General features: G+C 37.5%; 1 protein-coding gene across 10 annotated transcripts in view; it reads right to left on the reverse strand.

Annotated features, from left to right (window-relative positions):
* The window catches only part of XRN1 (5'-3' exoribonuclease 1), a 111,426-nt gene that overhangs the window by 84,903 nt on the left and 4,054 nt on the right, over positions 1–22,469 (reverse strand). For all 10 annotated transcript variants that reach the window (XR_007135452.1, XM_047783863.1, XM_047783879.1 and 7 more), the window contains exons 2-12: positions 14,896–15,128; positions 12,162–12,259; positions 10,848–10,957; positions 10,645–10,755; positions 8,268–8,350; positions 5,119–5,206; positions 4,867–5,035; positions 3,493–3,560; positions 3,034–3,171; positions 1,270–1,336; positions 801–906 (exon numbers count right to left, since the gene is read on the reverse strand). Coding sequence is in view for 9 of the 10 variants with exons in the window: in XM_047783863.1 (XP_047639819.1) it covers positions 801–906; positions 1,270–1,336; positions 3,034–3,171; positions 3,493–3,560; positions 4,867–5,035; positions 5,119–5,206; positions 8,268–8,350; positions 10,645–10,755; positions 10,848–10,957; positions 12,162–12,259; positions 14,896–15,128 (1,271 nt within the window). In the remaining variant the exon portion in view is untranslated. The remainder of the gene's footprint in view (positions 1–800; positions 907–1,269; positions 1,337–3,033; positions 3,172–3,492; positions 3,561–4,866; positions 5,036–5,118; positions 5,207–8,267; positions 8,351–10,644; positions 10,756–10,847; positions 10,958–12,161; positions 12,260–14,895; positions 15,129–22,469) is intronic.

A 22,469-nucleotide genomic window follows, 5' to 3' on the forward strand; every position in this document is an offset into this window, starting at 1 on the left:
AGGTTATGTTCTCAAGGAAATTTTGTCCTAATTATTAACCTGGATCTGGGTCAGGTGGCCTTTGAGATTAGTGTGGTATGAGTTTTAGAAGATGGGAAGCAGAAAACTAACCATCTCGTATTGGGCAATTTTATTACAGGAATACAGCTGACCCTTGAATAATCCAGAGATTAGAGACGTTAACACTCCACGCAGTAGAAAACCTGCCCATAACTCTACAGTGGGCTCTGTATATCTGCGGTTTTGCATCTTTGTGGATCATGTACTACCATATTAAGTATTTAGTGAAAAAAAATCCACATGTAAGTGGACCTGCACAGTTCAAATCCATGTCGTTCAAGGGCCAACTGCATAATACATGTCAGTTAACATTACCTTTTTCAAAACCAAGCTAGCTGAAAGGTCTACAGTAATTTATGAAAATAAAAATTCCTGGGAGTTCCCGTCGTGGAGCAGTGGTTAATGAATCCAACTAGGAACCATGAGGTTGCAGGTTTGATCTCTGGCCTTGCTCAGTGGGTTAACGATCCAGCGTTGCCGTGAGCTGTGGTATAGGTCACAGATGCGGCTCAGATCTGGCATTGCTGTGGCTCTGGCGTAGGCCGGCGGCTACAGCTCCGATTAGACTCCTAGCCTGGGAACCTCCATATGCATCAGGTGCAGCCCTAGAAAAGGCAAAAACACAAAAAAAAAATTCCTTCCTCCTATCATCTTAACTATCAAAACATGCTGCTTTCTGAAGAACTGCAAAGTCTAACTTTTTTTTCCACTTTACAGCAAAAGCACTGGCAAAAACATACTCAGAAACGACATCAACTCCCATTTTTGTCATATAATACGTTCTTTTATATTGTCTAAACTCGGTTTCAAATAGGTCATCATCTTCAGTCTCATCTTCTAAATTATCTGGAAAAAAGACAGAAAAATAGTGGCTGACAATTTTGAATATTCTGTTTTTCCATCTAAAGCTTTGATAAAAATGTATCAAAGCAGATACTTATAAACTATCATAGGCAGTTTCCTTGTGGCACAGTGGGTTAAGGATCTGACATTGTCACTGCATTGGCTTGGGTTGCTGCTGTGGTGTGGGTTTGATCCCTGGCCTGGGAACTTCCACATGTTGCAGGCACAGCCAAAAACAAAAACAAAAACCCTATCATAGGAATCTGTTTTATTCAGTATTATTGAATTAATACTAATAAAGAGATAACAATTATTCTGTCAAAAAAAAAAATAAACCCCATAAATTAAAATACATTTTGTACTCACCCTTAGAAGTTACTACTTCTTCTCCATTTTTATCTAAAGCAGCCCAACATACGGAGTTTTCCTGGCCCTATAAAAATTGTTAATCAGTACAAAGTTAATGGCAACATTTACTTCAGTGAGGCATTTAATAGACAGATTTAAAAAATACAAAAAATAGGAGTTCCCGTCGTGGCTCAGTGGTTAACGAATCCGACTAGGAACCATGAGGTTGCAGGTTCGGTCCCTGCCCTTGCTCAGTGGGTTAACGATCCGGCGTTGCCGTGAGCTGTGGTGTAGGTTGCAGACGTGGCTCGGATCCTGCGTTGCTGAGGCTCTGGCGTAGGCCGGTGGCTACAGCTCCGATTCAACCCCTAGCCTGGGAACCTCCATATGCCGCGGGAGCGGCCCAAGAAATAGCAACAACAACAACAACCAAAAAAAAAAAAATATGAAAAATAACTGAATGATTCTTAAGTGACAGACTGCAAAAGTTTATTTTAAAAATAACCCTCAAGGAGTTCCCATCATGGCTCAGTGGTTAACAAATCCAACTAGGAACCATGAGGTTGCAGGTTCAATCCCTGACCTCACTCAATGGGTTAAGGATCTGGGTGTGGTGTAGGTCGCAGATGCGGCTCGGATCCCCAGTTGCTGTGGCTGTGGCATAGACCAGTGGCTACAACTCGGATTAGACCCCTAGCCTGGGAACCTCCATATGCCACAGGTGCGGTGCTAGAAAAAGACAAAAAGACAAAAAAAAAATTTGAAATCACAAACAGAGCAGAATGCAGACTGACTGCTGCTAAGCTCCACTGAGGAAAAGCTAAGCAATTAGAAAGACTGCACTAAAGAAAATCAGGATAGTTACCCTTCCCAGAGCAAAAGGCTTGAAACTAAATAAAAGCAGTAAGCACAAAGAGTTCAAGAAACACAGCAATCTCACCAGAATCCAATAATTATGGATTGGCTGAGGCAAATTTCAGAAGAGATTTGTTTTCCCAGCTAACACACAAAAGATATTCCTTAGGGGTTATTGGAGGTATTTTTACAGGGTACGGGTATATTCTAACTGATTCCATTATTCATTTATTGAGCACCTAACATTCTATCAGATAGCGTACTATTAATTACTCATAGCTGGGGCTATTACTGTATTTTATATATAAATTATTTCTAGAGAAAAATCACTGATCTATGTAAAGTGTCAAAGCATTAAATGATATAAATATCCAAATTAAAAAAAAAATAACTAGAGTTCCCGCTGTGGTGCAGTGGGTTAAGAATCCGAACCAGTGGCTCTTTGGAGGCATGGGTTTGATCCCTGGGCCAATGTAGTGGGCTAAAGGATCAAGTGTTGCCATAGCTACGGCACAGGTTGCAACTGTAGCTTGGATTCAATCCCTGGCCCAGGAACTTCACATGCCATGGGTACACCCATTAAAAAATTAAATAAATAAAAAAATAAAGAAAAACCTAATTTTTTTGGGCTCTTACATTTAGAAATGCTTTTTATACTTCTTAATAGACTGGAAGAGCAAAGAAAACACAATGTTCTTCAAGGGTAAAAATGAGAAATTGATGTATAAAGATAAGATTTAAATGATAGGATCTAATCATTTAAAAGAAAAAGAAACCAAAACAACTTTTAAAATGTCCACAGAGGAAAAGAAAAAATGAAACTAAAATGAGGCAACCTCAAAATCATAAGAAGGAAAATGAGAAACAAGGAATATCAGTTTTATCTTTACAGCTAAAAAAATAAAGGACACCTAAAAAAATTGACACCTTTGTTTTTTTCTTTTCCTTGTAGTTCTTAGCTTCTTCTGCTGCAACACCTGCTGCTTCATTGAGGTACTTGTTACCGACTTTGCTTTCAAACCACTTTAGGTCCACAAAAACTTCACTGAAGTGCTCCCGATCAAACTGGACAGAAATATTTAAATTTATTTTAAAATAACTTAAGTACATCTGAGAGAATACAAACCAAACTTTTAATAGTGGCTACTTCTGGGGCACATGAAATCAGAGGATGTTAGTTTTTTATGGACATGGGACTTTATCTACTACTCTGAAAATTAAAAATAAAAGGCAAATAGAAATAAAAATAACTGAGGTGAAATTATTTATACAGAATGACTACCTGGAGTAAAATTACAAACATTTCTTCTTCTGATATTATGTAATTGGTTACTGACCATTTATAGCTACCCTGGGACAGGAAAACAAAAACTTCCAATTACTTACATCTGATAGTTTCACAAGGTATTTCTCAAATCGAGGTAAGTTGAGATGCCCACTTTCATTAATATAACCTAAAAGGAACAAAATCTAAATTTACTAAAAGCTGACTTTATTTTTTCTAAACACTCCTACAAAATTCTTTTTACAAAACTTTGAATGCTGAGACTTCCTAATCAAGGAAAAAACACTCGGTATTGGGATATGTAAAGGGCCCTAGTTTCTATGAACTTGATGTTACTATAATACGCAATATGTAAGAGCTGAAATAAAATATTAAAAGTTCCAGGTCCACATAATAATCCTCCTAAATTTCCAAACAACATTAGGTAACAGTTAATTAAATATGTTCCAGAATCTATCTAGGTCTGCTAACTCATTTGATCTGTTAACTTGAGAAGAAAAAGACTAATGTCCTGCCACTCTGTTGCCTCTTTTAACCAGCATTACCACTGTCAATTTCCCCTTTTTCTTAGGACCACATGTGTGGCATATGGAAGTTCCCAAGCCAGGGGTTGAATCAGAGCTATAGCTCCTGGCCTAAGCCACAGCCACAGCATCGTGGGATCCGAGCCGTGTCTGCGACCTACACCACAGCTCATGGCAATGCCAGATCCTTAACCCATGGAGTGAGGCCAGGGACTGAATCCACATCCTCATGGATACTAGTGGGGTTTGTTACCACTGAGCCACGACGGGAATGCCTCAATTTCCCATTTTAACATAAAACACTTCCCTTCATATTAAATACTCTGATGTTTATCCATTTTAACTTAAAAATCTTTCTTTCATATTAAATACTCTGAATTTCTATGCTTAAATATGAAAAGAGCTAGGTGAAACCAACAATGCCTGCTGGCCTTCTTAAGCAATTAAAGGTGAAGATTAGTTAAGTATCAATAAATGAGACTGCTTAATTTAGGTCATTCTCTTTGATTGTGAACCACTGAAAATTACAACTTTAGAGCTTGGCACCTTAGAACAAAGACACTCCAAGTTTTTTCCCATTTCAGCTGTGCATGCAATAACCTAATAAAATGAGTGACATTTTCAGGTTAGCTGAGTGTTAAATTAAAGGAGCCTCAAATGAATATTAAACTTTTTTTTTTTTGTCTTTTTGCTATTTCTTTGGGCCGCTCCCGTGGCATATGGAGGTTCCCAGGCTAGGGGTTGAATCAGAGCTGTAGCCACTGGCCTACGCCAGAGCCTCAGCAACGTGGGATCCGAGCCGCGTCTGCAACCTACATCACAGCTCACGGCAACGCCGGATTGTTAACCCACTGAGCAAGGGCAGGGACCGAACCCGCAACCTCATGGTTCCTAGTCAGATTCGTTAACCATTGCGCCACGACGGGAACTCCAATATTAAACTTTTCTTACCCCCAAGTTCTGGCAGGATGGTAATATATGTTCCATAAAGAAGTGGCAGTGCATCATGATTAATATGTAAATGAGGTAGATGAGGGATAAAATCATTGCCAACAAGAAATCCCATCAAAATCCAATCATCGATTATCCTTTCAATATCATATTTAAATGTGATCTTGTCCTACAGCAACATGGAGAAAAGAGTCAAATCCTATGGAAATTTCTGCATATGCTTCTTTGACCCATGGTTATATTAATACTTACTTTTAATGCTGAAAACTCATAATCAATATACTCCCTCATTAAAGACAAGTGTAGGAGGTGAAATGTGGTTTCTTCTGGTGCACATACCCTGTAATTAGTCGGATGATCAACAGAGAGTTAATTATATTCTTAAGGCTCAAGTTTTAAAATATAGCTTAAAAAACTCAATTATTTCTTGTCATTAAAGCATGTAATTTATATGAAAGATACAGAGTAATGTTGAGATAAAAATATAAATGCATAAGTTCATAAGTTTCCTTCTGGCATAGCAGGTTAAGGATCTAGTGCTGTCACTGTAGCAGCTTGAGTTGCTTTTGTGGTGCAGGTTTGATCTGTGGCCCAGGAACTTCCACATGCTGTGGACACAGCCAAAATGATACATATAAAATTGCAATTATAATAGACATAAAGTTCAAAATAATTAGTTTGTATTATGCTTTCTGTGGAAGGTCTCTCAGAATTAAGAAAGTCTAAATAATACATAACAGATATAAGAAACCAGTGGGATCTGGCTCATTTAAGGATGGCCACAAGCAGAAGGAATAGAGATAAATGAGTGTATGTACTTTTTTATCTAGTGCAGTATAGTCCGAGGCATCAATTATGAGACTGTCATTTCCTCCTCTTAACTTTTCCTGGCTTGGTATAGGGGTCTATATTCCTAGCTATTGGGCTATACTCCAAGATTAATTACGAGTAAGAATATAAGCTGTTAACAGCATACTGAAAGCATTTATACGCCATAAACAAGTGAGATTTTCCCTAGGAATGCAAGGATAGTTCAACATAAGAAAATAAATCAATGAAATATACCAGAGTAATAAACCACATAATCATTTAATAGAAAAAAAAGTCAAAATCCATTATCCCTTCATAATAAAAATATATGGCGGCATATGCTTACTGTGGTATATGGAATGATGGACCAACAGGGACCTGCTGTATAGAACAGAGAATTCTACCTAATATTCTGTGATCATCTATTTGGGAAAAGAATCTCAAGGAGAATGAATGTATGTAAGTATATAATTGAATCACTTTGTGGCATAGCAGAAATTATCACAACATTGTAACTCAACTATACTTCAACAAAACATTAAAAATGAAAAAAATACTCAGCAAAGTAGGAATAGAAGGGAATATCTTTAACATGATTAAGGAAATTTATGAAAATCCATAGCTAATATCATAATCAACAGTGAAAGACTGAAAGCTTTCCCTCCAAAGAAAGGAATTCCAAAGATCAAGAACAAGACAAGGATGCCCATTTTCACTACAGTTACTGGAAGTCCTAGCCAGGGCAATTAGGCAAGTTGGAAAAGAAGAAATAAAACTATATCTATTTACGGATGTCATAATTCTGTGTATAGAAAATCCCATAGAATCCACACACACACACACACACACACACACACACACAAAACCCCAAAAAAACTAGAACTAAAAAATGAATTCAGTATAGGTACAGGGTTACAAGGTCATCAAAAAAGCAAACTGTGTTTCTACACACCAGCAACAATCAAAAAGGAAATTAAGAACCAATTCCACTTATAATACCATCCAAAAGAATAAATGTGACCAAGCAGGCAAAAGAAAAAAAAAAAAGAGAGACAAAATACTAAACTCAGAAACACAGAACAGATTGATGGTTCACAAAGGTAGGAGATGGGGAGTGGTGAAATGGATTAAGGTCGTCAAAAGGTATAATCTTCCTGGAGTTCCCATTCTGGCTCAGCAGTAACAAATTCAACTAGTATCCATGAGGATGTGGGTTCGATCCCTGGCCTCGCTCAATGAGTTAAGGATCTGGCATTGCTGTGAGCTGTGGCATATAGGTTGCATACTCGGCCAGATCCCTCGTTGTTGTGGCTCTGATTTGATCCCTAGGCTGGAAACGGCCATATGCTGCAGGTGCAGTCCTAAAAAAAGCAAAAAAAAAAAAAAATTCCTGGGGATGTAATGCACAGCATGGTGATGATATTTAGAAACTTTTTTTTTTTTTTGATGAAAGGGAAAAGAAAAAAGGGCAAAAAATTTGCACACTGAAAATAAAAAAATGAAAGAAATTAAAGAAGACATAAATGAATGGAATGATATTTCATGTTAAAAGGGTGGAACACTTGATATCAGATGTGAATACTGCCCAAAGGGATCTACAGATTCAGTGCTGTCTTGACGAAAATCTTACCTTTTTTTTTTTTTGTCTTTTTGCCTTTTCTAGGGCCGCTGCCCATGACACATGGAGGTTCCCAGGCTAGGGATCTAATTGGAGCTGTAGCCACCAGCCTATGCCAGAGCCACAGCAGTGCAGGATCCGAGCTGCGTCTGCGACCCACACCACAGCTCACAGCAATGCCAGATCCTTAACCCACTGAGGAAAGCCAGGGATCAAACCTGCAACCTCATGGTTCCTAGTTGGATTCGTCAACCACTGCGCCACAACGGGAACTCTTTACTTTTTTTTTTTTTTAGCAAAAATTAAAAAAAAAAAATCTATCCTAAAAACTATTAATCTCAGGAGACCTCAAATAGCCAAAATAATCCTGAAAAAGAAGAACAAAGTTGGATGTCTCACCCCTTTTAATTTCAAAACTTACTACAAAGCTGCAGTAATCAAAATACTGTGGTACTGGCATAAGGACATGCATACAGACAATGAAATAGAAGATGAAGTCTAGAGACGAACTCTTGCAGTTTTGTTCAAGTGACTTTTAAACAGGGATCCAAGACCATTCAATAGGGAAAAGACACTTCTTTTAACAAACGTTGTTGAGAAAACTGGATATTCACATGCAAAGAATGAAGACCCTTACCTTACACTATATACAAAAATTAACTCAACATGGATCAAAGACTGAAATATTAAGAGCTAAAACTTATAAATCCTTAGAATAAAATGGGAAGAAGCTTGATGACATTAGATTCGGCAATGATTTCTTATATTTTACACCAGAAAGTACAGGCAACAAAAGCAAAAACAGAGAGACTGGAATTTATCCAATTAAAAATTTGTACATCAAATGATACTATCAACAGCGTGAAAAGGTAACCCATGGAGAAAATATTTACAGATCATAAATATGTTAAAGGATTATGACTGCTCATTTAATTTCTGTTCTTTCCTCCAATATATATGCAGTATGATTTACCTTTGTGTCTTTTTGCCACCAAACCGAACCTCCTCTCTTAAAAGAGAGAAATGTGCCTCATGACTTGTTAATCCAAGCATAATCTGTTGAAAAATGATTAAGAAATGTTTATATTCTCTCATTTTTTATAGCATCAGGTTCACAAAAGCAATAAAAATGCTGTTATATAGAGAAGAACATACTTATTTAAGGAAAATAGCCAACTTACTAGCAAATTAAATTTACAAATACAAATATCAAAAAATTATACATTTATAGGTTATGAATGTGGTAAAGTGAGTGTTCTTCTCCCCTCCCTCATTTTTCTTTCCCTCCCTCCCTTCCTTCCTTCCTGGGTGCACCTGAGGCACTCGGAAGTTCCTGGGCCAGGGACTGAATCTAAGCTGCAGCTGGGCACTGCTGCCAGGCAGTGATTGAACTCACACCTCCACAGTGACCCAAGCTGCTGCAGCTGGATTCTTAACTCACTCCACTGCCCATGAGCAGGAACTTGAGTGTACTTTTCTAAGAAAAAAATGTTCAACTTAGACTTATATAATCTTCATAACCACCCCACTGTACTCCCTGCCACAAAAAAAAATCCCCAAAACATTCTCTCGGTTTTTTACACCTTTCCACTTGTCATGGGGGAATAGGTAAGAAATTAGAGGTAGCAGCATTTCCAGAAGAATACAAGACTCTTCTGGAGGCCAGGATACTTCTAATATGGGAAAACTAAGAAAAAACTAGGAAAGGATATTTTCAGTTAATATTCTCACAGAATAGTCTATTAAAGTAAGTCAAATAGTCTAGTAAGACATATCGGCCAATTGCAATGTACTGTTTATTCAATCCTGATTCAAATGAAATAAAATCAAAATGAGAATCTGAAATAGTTCATGCATGAAACAGTGACTTGCTAATTTTTATGAGGGATAATGATATTGGAGTTATTATTTCAAATATTCTCCATTTTGAAATATTTATAGATTAAATGATAAAACGCCAAATACTTCAAGAATCTAGTAGGAGGAGGGAGACAGATGGTTAGGGAAAGGAGCTGAAGTTACTGCAAGTGGATGAAGGACACAAGGAGGTTCATCATGTTTTCTACTTTTGTTTAGGTTTGCGAATTTCCATAATAAAACGTTAAAAGGGAGTTTCTGTGTGGCTTGGTGAAGGTAAGAGTCTGACATAGTGTCTGTGAGGATGCAGGTTCGATTCCTGGCCTCACTCAGTGGGTTAAGGATCCAGCGTTGCCATAGGCTGTGGCATAGGTCGCAGATGCAGCCTGGATCCGGCGTTGCTGTGGTCGTAGTGTAGGCTGGCAGCTGCAGCTCTGATTCCACCCCAGCCCAGGAGCTTCCATTTGCTCCAAGTGCAGCCCTAAAAAAAAAATAAAAATTGGAGTTCTCATTGTGGCTCAGCAGTAATGAACCCAAATAGTATCCAAGAGAATGTGGGCTTGATCCCTGGCCTCTATCAGCGGGTTAAGGATCTGGCATTGCCATGAGCTGTGGTATAGGTCACAGATGCAGGTTCGATCTGGCATTGCTGTGGCTGTGGTGTAAGCTGACAGCTGCAGCTCCGATTCCACCCCTAGTCTGGGAACTTCCATATGTCACAGGTGCAGCCCTAAAGAAGTTAAAAAAATAAAAATAAAAAATAAAAGTTAAAACAGGAATTCCTGCTGCCCTAGAGGTTAAGGATTCGGCATTGTCATTGCTGTGGCTGGGGGTTCAATCCCTAGCTCAGAAACTTTCACATTCCATGGACATGGCCAAAAAAAAGTTAAAACAGGAGTTCCTGTCATGGCGCAGTGGTTAACAAATCCAACTAGGAACCATGAGGTTGCAGGTTCGATCCCTGGCCTTACTCAGTGGGTTAAGGATCTGGCGTTGCCGTGAGCTGTGGTGTGGGTCGCAGACCCGGCTCAGATCCCACGTTGCTGTGGCTCTGGTGTAGGCTGGTGGCTACAGCTCCAATTAGACCCCTATGCCGAGGGAGCAGCTCAAGAAAATTCAAAAAGACAAAAAAGTTAAAACGAACAAACAATAGTCTAGTAAATTTATTTGGGTTATGAGTTATCAGATCATGTGGTATTAAAAACCATGTATTAAACATGAGGGTTAAAAAGGCCCTCTATCCTGACCTCAGCAGAGTATTCACAGCACTAGGGTCAGTCAGGGAGAAAATAACTATAGAGACCTACTGATCACAAACTATGGCAAAGAACTCTTTTTCCAAATTTTTGGAACTTTGGTATTAGCAGAAGCAGCAATCATTATTATGTGTCCAATATCTGTTTCCACAGGCAGAAACCTTTTATATTTAGAAATATCCTAGATATTTAACTATAGTGGCATAAGATTATAATAACAATAAACATTATACCTACCAAGTCAGCATCTAAGCCATAAAGACAGTGTCTGGTGTTTGGATCATGATCTGGCTTTGCCTTCTCAGATCTGATAAATTCCATGATTTTATGTTCTCCTTCTCCAGGAGTCTAAATAAAATATTTTTAAAAAATGGGATAATACATTACATTTTATAATATTAAGTTAAAAAAACTCTTTAAATAAAAAAAAAGATAATAACCTCATGGCCTGAGAAATAGATGGTAACTCCTTGCCATGACTTGTCTGTAGAAATTTTCATGTTTACAAAATACTTCAGATGTTCATGTAACCTGGCCATGAATTCAGTCCCTATAAATAAAAAGTTTTAAAAAATTTAATTTGAGAGAGACATATAAAAACAAGTGCATTCATTCCCAGTGACAACATGAAATTGGATCTGGGTGTCCAGGGAATAGCTAGGTATAAGATCTCCAGAGGAGGTCAAAAGCTCTTCTTGCTTATCTTGAAAAGAAAGTAATGTTAGATCTTTCCCTAGCAAGTATCACTACTATTTCCAATTTAACCAGTCACCCTAAAATGAAGTTATTATTAGGAAGAAAAAGTCAAAGAATATTACAACTGCCTCAGGACTATGCTTCAAATATTTTTACACAAGAGCAGAGTTTCAACTGCCCAACAAACTTCAATCTTCTATTTCCTCTGATGGAATCAGAAGTGCCTTTTTTTTTTTTTAAAGCATGCAGCCTCAATACAATTGCCAATAACACTATTATTATTACTACTGTTAACCTGGAAAATTATTATTAATCTGTAAACTTAGTCTATAATGATTATGTTTTAGGAAAAGCCCCGATGGTCAACAATCAAAGGCAATACAGTTTTAAACTGCATCATGATAACACCGGTTTTTAATTAAGCAATGTGTCATCAGGGCACTTAATGAAAGAAAACAATCATAGTAAAGAATTAATGAGAAAGTAAGATTTTAAGATTTTTTTTCAAAGTAAAGGATTATAATGATGTTAGACAAAACTCTAGGAAGTGCAGACTATGTTGTTGCATATATAATTAAATTGGTAATATTGATAAATTAATTTACCCTTAAAGTCACAGAAATCTTAACTGCCTCTGAGAGGCAGAACAGTAGGCGCTCTAGGAAAATGGGTTTCCTATACTGAAAACAACAAGCTAACAAGTTAGCTAAATGAACTTGGGTGAGCCACAACCTCACTGAGTCAGTTTTCATACAAATAAATGGCAGGAGGAGGACTGATCTTGTTAAGTTCCTTCTAGGTCAGGAATTTTGTGCATCTGGGCGAATTCCGTCCATAGCTGCTCTTATCAACACCTGTAAAATCCTAGAGTGGGTCTTCATAGGGGCACTTATGACCAAGATGACCAAACCATCTCATGAAGAGACATAACTGGGAAAATATAGCAAATGGAATCCTAAGGACAAAACAAACAGAAGATGGAAAAGAAAAATATATTTGAAAAATAAATTTACATTTACATTTTAAATGTTCCAGAATTTTTCTCTCAGTGAATTTACCTGGTGTAATGCAGTTGGAATCAAATCTGGCCTCCGTGGGAAGAGTTTCTCCTTTTTCTATTGCCTTTTTTATTTTGTCTTCTGCTTCCTTTGCTGACCTTAAATGTTAATGGGGAAAAAAATCTTCAACTTTCTGAAAAGAAGTAGAGATCTCTATATAAAGTAAACTTATTTAGAAGCTTTTGTAATTAAAATACTAATTCATCAATTTTAAGTTCAAAATATATGTTTTGAAATGATTATAATCAATAAAGATGAGCTTCAAAATTGTTTGTTTTTACTCTTTTTCTTTTATTTTTGGGTGTGCCCATGGCATACAGAAGTTCCTGGGCCAGGGACTGAACCCGTACCACATGAGCGACCCAAGCCACAAGAGTGACAATGCTGGATCATTAACCTGTTGAGTCACCAGGGTACTCCTACTTTTATTATCTAAAGAATTGAGTTTTTCAGATAGAAACCACAAAAGTAGAATATTATAATGGTATAAAACTGACACAGAATGTTACAAACACTTACCAAGTAATTCTTTACTTATCACAAATATACACTATACTGATTCTAGAAATAATTTCAAACGTATAGCATAAAACATTCATTACACATACTACATTTAATAATGACATCAAAGAAGAAGTACATCATTAAAACAATCTCTAAGAGTATTATATTAAAAATAATTATAAAATCATAATGTTTATCTTCGGGTTCCCTCATGAAAACATTTAAAATGAAAGTCTAGGAGTTCCCTAGTGGCTCAGCAGGTTAAGGATCCTGTTTTGTCACTGCTGTGGCTTGTGTTGCTGCTGTGGCGGGGGGTGGGTTCATTTCCTGGCCTGGGGAACTTCTGTATGCTGTGGGTGTGGCCAAAAAATAAATACATAAAAAAGAATAAGATGAAAGACTAATAACATTAATGATATCAGCAGCCAAAATATCTCATTTTTGAGGTAACAGGATTTACTAGGAAGAACATGAGTTTTAGAGTCTGATAAACCTAGGTTTGAATACAGGCATTTCAATTCCTGTCTGGCTTCTCCTGTAACCCATGTGTGGCACACAAGCATGCCACATGGCATGCAAGTTAGGAAGTCCCACTTAATGTACATTTGCTACAGCCTTGTTACAAGCTCTATCTGTTATGCTTCATGGAATTTTATTTCTTGTGGTAAACAAACTCTTCTTCATATTTAACCTCTCTTTCTTACCAACCTCCTCAATATAACAACAACTCTGAAGATATCAACTCATTTGTAATCTTTCTTCTTTTCTCCCCCTTGTTCTTTGATTGAAGAAGTGATTATTCAATGTTACTATATGACAACAACAAAAAAGAAATGATTCTTCTCAGAATTTACACTCTAGTGGGGAAACAGAAAATTAAACAGCCGTAATGTTTAATGTAGCTGCAGCAATAGAGAATGTTTGAGACAGGGACAAAGTAAAACTACTAAAGTACTCTAGGTAGAAGACAATGATGGCCTAGGCTGAGATAGTAGCAGTAAAGATAAAGAGAGGTAAATAAATATGACTTGGATGCAAGGAATGAAGAAGAGGGAGAAGTCCAAATTACTCTTGGACTTTGCAGTTGAGCAGCTATTTACATGGCGTTGTCATTCATGGAAACAGGAAATAGAGAAGGAAGGCAGGTTTGAGGAAAAATGAGTTCATTTCTGAAGATGTTAAGCATGATATGTATCTGTGGTATTCAGAAGGAGTCATTTAGCAGGCATTTAGATTTCTAGAAGCTCTGGAAAGAGATACCCACCAAGAAAGAAAAATTTGGGAATCATCAATACAGATTCAGTAATTAAAGTCACTGGATAAGATCTCTCAGGACCCAGGACAGAACTTTAAGAAATATCAATATTTAAGAAAAAAGCAGTGGAAAAGAAAATAACAAGGAGAGTAAGAAGGCACAGTAAGAGAGAACAGTTACCTAAAGGTCATGGGAAGGAAGCTCAGGAAAGAAATAATGGTCAACATTGCTCAATAGAGACAAAGTAATAAAAGACAGAATTATTCTTTAAGATTTAGCCATAGGAGTCTATTTGTAATCTTGTAAGGAAGTAGCTTTAAAAATGAGTAAGAGATGTGGAAAGATTATGAATGAAGAAAGTAATCACTGTGGAAAATGAGAAGAAGGTAACTGGGAGATTTCAACAAAACATGGAGCACTTAATGCCACCAGAGCACTGAGTAAATGCTTGTGGTGGTTACTGTGAATCAGCTCTCAACATCCATTCCTTTCTCCCAGTTTGTCTTTCGATACCGAAGAGGTTTGAAAGCTATACAAAAAAAATTAAAACCTCAGGATTCCCTGCAGCTAGGCTTCTGGATATGACTTAAATTTTTTTTAGTTAGATGCGTCCACAAAAGGTTTGGAAGGTGGAAGTGTGGTGAAATCTGCATGACAGTTGGGGTTGTGGGAGGGGTATGTTTCATCAATAGCATAAGAGATCTCAATATTTAGCATCTTTATAGGCATTGAGAAGCAAGGCATAGGCAATCTGTTTTTTCCAGTATGGAAATAGCAGGTGCACTGGGGCCCTGGTGCTACCATACAAAGTTGCGGCTTCTTGATTGCTGAACTGTAACTAAAGCGATGAATTCTTGAAGCCAACAGTTCAGGTGGTAGCTTCTTAATCCCTGGATCAGAGGCAAGGGAATAAATTCCTAGAACTACCTGTTCTTAATCTAAATAATATTCTAAAATAAACCATAAATGTTTTACCGAAAACGCCTCCCACGCTGCTGGTTCATTTTTGCTCGAGGAGCCACACCATCAACAGCCATGAAGAATACTTTCCTAGGTTTAATAATGCGAAACAACACTTCCAAGTAGTGAAAAATATCAGTAAAGATTTTATCATCTGAAATTCTGAAGTGAACATCATCATCATTAGGATGGGAACACTGATGTATAATTCCATTCATATCCAGGTACAAGTTATCAAATTCAGGAATCTAAAAAACAAAGAAAAATGATCAGGATCATTATTATATTCAACCACAGATATCTCAGCAGCTAATAGAAAGCAGGATATAGGGACTTATTCTTATACAAAAGCTGAGTTAATCACAGTTGAACAAAGAAAGTAAACAAACAAGAGGAGCTGGTAAGACAGAGACATATTATGTGGTCCATTATTTTTTTAGTTTTTTGTTTTTTCAGTATTGCCTAATTTTTGTTAAGCACTCACTACGTGCTGGACACACTAACCTATGCGGTTACGTTATGTACCAAAAGCTTGATCACATTTAGTCAGGAAATTGCTACTTATTTAAAAATAAGATAACCTGGGAAAACACCAAATAAAGCACTTAAATGATACGGCACTCAAAATATTAGTTACCTTTCTTCCTACTATTTGACATTAACTCCTTAAAGCCTCAATTTCCTCTATAGATGGGTAATATAATGCCTATTATATCAAAAAGCTGTTTGTGTACATGGTCCTTAAAAGGTTTTACAAATGATTTAAAGCCTTATTGTATATTTAGTTTCACTGAAACAGAATTAATTTTGTTTTATTAATTTAAAAGCTTAGATTATGCCAAAATATTTAGGAAACTCTCAAATTGGATTTCTTGTTTTTCATATGGGTATTAAATAATTTCTAAACTTTGGCTAACAGGCATCCTCTTTTATAGAAAGGCCTTCATGGTTCTGACTCTGATTTACTTTTCCTCTACTTAAATGTTTATAAGCAGGTAAAAGGAACACTACTGAGACAAGTATGCACTAATGAGGAATTGAAATGGGCACAACTTAGTATCTAGCATAATCGAGGAATTTGAGAAAAGTCTGCCTTACTTTTGAAGAATTGTTTTTGAATTTCAAACATAAAAACATAATGGGCTTTCTTGTATATACTTAATAAAAACTACTTCTGAAACAATTATTCAAATTTTACCATAGGTATAGATAACAATACATTTTCTTTTCTGTTTTTCTTTCTTTCTTCCTTTTTTTTTTTTGTCTTTTTGCCTTTTTCTAGGGCCGCTCCCTCGGCATATGGAGGTTCCCAGGCTAGGGGTCGAATCGGAGCTGTAGCCTCTGGCCTACGCCAGAGCCACAGCAACTCGGGATCCGAGTCTGCAACCCACACCACAGCTCATGGCAACGCCAGATCCTTAACCCAATGAGCAAGGCCAGGGATTGAACCCACACCTCATGGTTCTAGTCGGATTTGTTAACCACTGCGCCACGATGAGAACTCCTACATTTTCTTATTATTGAGAAAACGACGTGCCTTTGAGTTTGAGGAGTGAAAATTTTTGGCTTTGAATCAAAGAACACCACAAAACATGTTTACAAAACACTCATTTATATAGGATTGTATTAAGCAACACTCACACAAAATGTAAATGCCCTTACTGAGCAATAAGCTCAAATGAAATGACAACTGTGATCATGAGGTCTTAAATGTACACTCAAGATTTTACCGTTTGTTTCAAGTAGTCTAAAGACCTCAATCAAAATCTCAACAGCTATTTTTTTGTCAGGGGTGGGGGTGCTTTACAAAATGATTACAAAGTTTCCTTAAGAGAATAAACAGTCAAGGAAGCATAGTAAAGGGAGAGTAAGGAGGGAAAACCTGCAATATTTTAAACTATAAAATAGGAGCTCCAATCCTGGCTCAGCAGAAGTGAATCTGACTAGTATCCATGAGGACAAAGGTTTGATCCCTGACCTTGCTCAGTGGGTTAAGGATTCAGCATTGCCGTGAGCTGTGGTGTAGGTTGCAGATGTGGCTTGGACGCGACACTGTTGTGGCTGTGGTGCTACAGCTCTGTTTCGACCCCTAGCCTGGGAGCCTCCATATGTTGCAAGTGTGGCCCTAAGAAGACCGGAAAAAAAAATTATAAAATAGTTTGATTGAACCAAATAGTTTAGAAGTAATTCAAGTGCATGTAGAAATCTAGTCTATAAGAAGTATTTCTTCTTTTTTTGCTTTTTAGGGCTGCACCTGAAGCACATGGAGGTTCCCAGGCTATGGGTCCAATTGCAGCTACAACTGCTGGCTTATACTACAGCCACAGCAATGCAGGATCTGAGCTGCGACTGCGACCTACACCACAGCTCATGGCAACACAGGATCCTTAACCCACTGAGCAAGGCCAGGGATCAAACCTGCAACCTCACAGTTCCTAATCGGATTCATTTCCACTGCGCTACAATGGGAACTCCTACCATTGGAAATTTATCTTGAGAAATACTAAGAAATGTGCACAAAGGTATAAGCACAAGAATATTCATGGAAGTAATGTTCAAGAAAAATAAAAAATGAAAATGATGTCTAACAATAAATAAAATTGATGATAGTACATTCACACAATGGAATACTACAAAGTAATTACAAGTACAATATAGATACATATTTGGCATATAATATACATAACACATATGGTCAAGTGATAAAAGTAGGTTGTAAACCAGCAGGCAAATTATTATCCCATTTATAGAAAATATTTATCAACATGTGTATCTGTATAGAAAAGTTAGGAGTATTAAGAATCAAGATGTTACTAGTGGTTAATCCTGAATGATGGAATTTCAGTTGCCTTTTCTTTCCTCTAGACTATGTAAGTTTTTACATCTTTATGTATTACATGAACTTTTACATAATGAGTACATATTACCTTATAATCTGAAAAAAATCTATAGTTTTCCTTTCAGAAAAGAACTTTTTCTCCATTTCTTTAATGCTGTTTATCTTAAACAATCCTAAGGTTTTGTTGCTTCAATTCATTTCTTTAAATGCACTATTTTAAAACACATTAGGAGTTTCTGTCATGGCTCAGCAGATTAAGGACCCAGTGTTGTCTCCGTGAGGATGTGGGTTTGATCCCTGGCCTTGCTCAGTGAGTTAAAGATCTGTTGTTGCCACAAGCTGCAGCATATGTCACAGATGTGGCTCGGGTTCCATTTGGATCTGGTGTTACCTGTGGCTGTGGCGTAGGTCTGCAGCTGCAGCTCTGATTTGACCTCTAGCCCGGGAACTTCTGTATGCGGAAGGTATGGCCATAAAAACAAAACGAAACAAAAACATATTATACACATCCTAATAAACTGTTTTAATATCTGTTTTATAGATTATGTAATATACTATAGCTAATACAAATTCGTTCATTCAATATTTACTGAAAACCTATTATGTGCCACACATTATGCTGTGGCTGGGAAATACGGTAAGTACAGTAGCAAAATGAATACAGTAAAGGATAAAACTGATAAACTCCCTACACAAGAGCAAACACATGAAAATGGAAATGCAAGCTTGTGTTCCCTATAATTTGAAAATTTAGGTTTCTACTGTCAAGAAACAGCTTTTACCAAAATGCATAGAAGAGTCTTTTTAAAGGTATAGGTTCTAGCACAACAATGTGAATGCACTTAGCCCTACTGAACACTTAAAAATGGTTAAGGTGGCAGAGTTCCCATCGTGGCACAGTGGAAACAAACCCGACTAGGAAACATGAGGTCGCAGGTTCAATCCCTGGCTTCGCTCATTGGGTTAAGGATCCAACATTGCTGTGACCTGTGGTATAGGTTGCAGACACAGCTCAGATCCTCCGTTGTCATGGCTGTGGTGTAGCTCCAATTAGTCCCCTAGCCTGGGAACCTCCATATGCTGCAGGTGTGGCCCTAAACCACCCTCCACAAAAAAAAAAAGGTTAAGGTGGCAAATTTTACATGATGTATACCTGTGGTATTAAATTTTCCATGGTGGGGGGGATGATCAGAAAAAAAAAAAAAACAGATCGAAAGTGCCAACTAGAGCAGGGGCAATATGAAAGAAATATGAAGAAACACTGCTCTAGAGCAACTCTGCTTGGTTTGAAATTCCAACACTTACTTTACTAGCTATGTAAAGTGCTATAGGTGAGTAACTCAATCTTTTAGTGACTCAGTTTTCTCAGCTACAAAATAGAGATAATAATACTAGGACTGCTATGACCAAACAAGTGAATGCATGTAAATCACTTAAAACAGTGTCTAGTATATGGCAAGTGCTTAATAAATCTTAGCTATTATAATAGCACCATACTGGATTATAATCATGAAGAGAAGTGTATATTCTAAGAAGTGCAACTTCTAAGAGTTTATAATCTTATTCGTGTGACTTTTGTTTAAAAGTTTTCATCGAATATGTTCCTCATTAGAACTTACCCTTTTTCTTTTGTTTATATTACTCCTTTAATGAATCAGCAAACATTAACTGAACAGCTATTATGTGCCAAACACTGCACAAGAAATAAACCACATAAGAAATAGACAGTTCTTGCCCTTAGGTGTAATAAAGTGAAGGAAAACAGGCAGGAAAATCAACAGCAGTAATACAGTGCACCTTCCTGCATAAAGAAAGGCCTGGTATAGTAAGTATGAGGGAGTCAAAGACTTCCTTGAGGAGTAGACTTGAAAGGAGGAAGAGTTTGCCAGATGGAGATGAAAAAGTCTTTCAGGCTGGAACTAAGGGAACAAAGGCATAGTGGCATGAAAATCATTCTTCTGGAAAATGAGGTTAGGAGAGCCATAGCATACGGAAGGGTGGGAAAGTAGCAGGTGCCACTGGAAAGATAACAAAGTCTCACATCACAACAACCTTAGTGGTCCTGCTAAGAAAACTGGACTGTAGTGTATGGGCAATTTGCGGTTTATTAGAGTAAGTATTACTGGTCAAAGGTTTTCATTCCTTTTCCCCATCTACCTCCAGTAACTCAGGACATTGATTAACCACATAGTATATGTACAACTTTCTCTTGGATTTGTGGGTGGTGGTGGTGGTGTTGTTTTTGTATTTTATAATCCTTCTGTAATCTCCACATTCTGGTCTAGTCTACTGTCCTCAACTTTAAGGAAAGTGCCTTAAAAAACAAACTAACAAAAAAACCCAAGCACTTGTTTTGCTTTGTTTTTCTTCCCCTCCCTCCCTCCCTTTTTCCCTCTATTTACTTACTTAACTCCTTCCTCACTCCCAGACCTCCATTGAACAAGAAATATGCTAACAGTAATATAACACTGCACAAAATATCGGTATTCCTCGATCCTATGGTACATAAGTTTTATAGTCAATAGAGATTTATGAAATAACTACAACTTTATATTGTCATAATATTCTTCTACCAAATTGCTAGACCACTTGAACTAGACATAGAAAATAGTTCTAGATGTGTACAACTTCAGACACCAATGTAAATCTTGTATACAAGGTCCATCTTAAGAATTTCCTGGGAGTTCCTGTCGTGGCTCAGTAGTTAATGAATCCAACTAGGAGCCATGAGATTGCCGGTTCAATCCCTGGCCTTGCTCAGTGGGTTAAGGATCCGGTGTTGCTGTTAGCTGTGGTATAGGTCGCAGACACGGCTCGGATCCCGCACTGCTGTGGCTGTGATGCAGACCAGAAGTTACAGCTCTGATTAGACCCCTAGCCTGGGAACCTCCATATGCTGCGGGTTCGGCCCTAGAAAAGACAAAAAACAAAAAAACAAAAGAATTTTCTAAAATAAGAATAAGTTAAGCCCTACTATTTATCTCATTTTTCTTTTTTTCTAATAGTAGCAACTGTTGGTATTTAGTCTATATCTACTAATTCATTAGGTTGAAAAATGGTGTTATTTTATCAGTTCTTTTTTATTAGCTGGAATACTTTTATAAAGGGACCATTCTGCTTCTTGGTTACCCAGTGGTATAAGAAAGGTTTTCAAGATTGGGAATTGTGTCTATCATCTTTGGAAAGAGACCATTTTTAACTGCACCATTGTGAATGCAAGTATTTAAGCATATTCAATGAGTTTTAAGCCACTAGATTATAATTACTGAAGATCAAACTGTCCCATTTGGGGCCATTTCAAGCCTCTTCCAGTTGTCTCTTCAATCCTTTGACGTGTCCTAACAGTCTTTAGTAGCTTCTTCGCTTTCTGGTATGACAAGTTTCCAAGATCATCTAGAACACTTCCTGACTCTGACCTGGAATCAGTCATTTTTCCAAGAAATCCTAATTTCTTTTAATGAGTAATGGCATTTCAAAACCATAACCTAGGCACTAAGAATGCAATTTCTATTGGACTGGCCATTGTTTCTAGGCCTTTTCTGTGGATGGAGGGACAAAGCTAGGAAATTTATGTGTGCGCACCCTCTGTGTGTGTGCATGCCTGCACGTACGTGCTTATTTCTAAATTCATGTTGATACTTCCAATTCAAATTCTAGCCTATAGAGCTTTTACTTCACAATTTCTCTTTTATATCTCTAACCTCTTTCTTATAAACCAAGAACCTTGATTCTCAAGGATACAAGAGATGGAGTTCCCGTCGTGGCTCAGTGGTTAACCAACCCAACTAGTATCCATGAGGATGAGGGTTCGATCCCTGGCCTTGTCTCTCAGTTAAGGATCCAGTGTTGCCTGTGAGCTGTGGTGTAGGCTGGCAGCTACAGCTCCAATTCAACCCCTAGCCTGGGAATCTCCATATGCCATGGGTGCAGCCCTAAAAAGGAAAAAAAAAAAAAAAAAAAGGATACAAGTGATAACAGAATTAAAATACCCTATAATTAGGCATTTATCACATCACACACCAGTTTAAAAAAAAACAGTATCACCACCAATATGATTAATGGTAATTTTTTTTTTACATAAGCTTTTCCCATTCTCCCTTATCCCCATTTATTTTATAGTTGTGCTATCTAAACATTGCCAGAGCACATAGCCATTATACACTAAATTTTCTCCCTCTTAACTCTTTTTTTTTTTTTTGTCTTTTGTTGTTGTTATTGTTGTTGCTATTTCTTGGGCCCCTCCCTCGGCATATGGAGGTTCCCAGGCTAGGGGTTGAATTGGAGCTGTAGCCACCGGCCTACGCCAGAGCCACAGCAACGCGGGATCCGAGCCGCGTCTGCAACCTACACCACAGCTCACGGCAACGCCGGATCGCTAACCCACTGAGCAAGGGCAGGGACCGAACCCGCAATCTCATGGTTCCTAGTCGGATTCGTTAACCACTGCGCCATGACGGGAACTCCAACTCTTAATTTTGTTTTTTTTCTACAGGCTATATTCAGTGTTCACCACTAGTCCTTAGTTAATATTCCTCTAGTCCTTTTGATAGTCTAAGGCTTATTCGCTAGTAGATTCCCCCAAGTAAGTGCTCAAAAGAACAATATTCCCTAAGAACAATATTCCATAAGCATAGCACTTATGCTTTATAAAACCCAAAAGTCAGCTGAATTATCTTATGTCACTCCATTTTCTTCTGGCATAAAGCACTACTATCAAAAACTGTGAATGGGAACCTAATTTTCTTTCCCT

This window comes from Phacochoerus africanus, chromosome 1, assembly GCF_016906955.1.
Source record: "Phacochoerus africanus isolate WHEZ1 chromosome 1, ROS_Pafr_v1, whole genome shotgun sequence".
NCBI classification, from domain to species: Eukaryota; Metazoa; Chordata; class Mammalia; order Artiodactyla; family Suidae; genus Phacochoerus; species Phacochoerus africanus.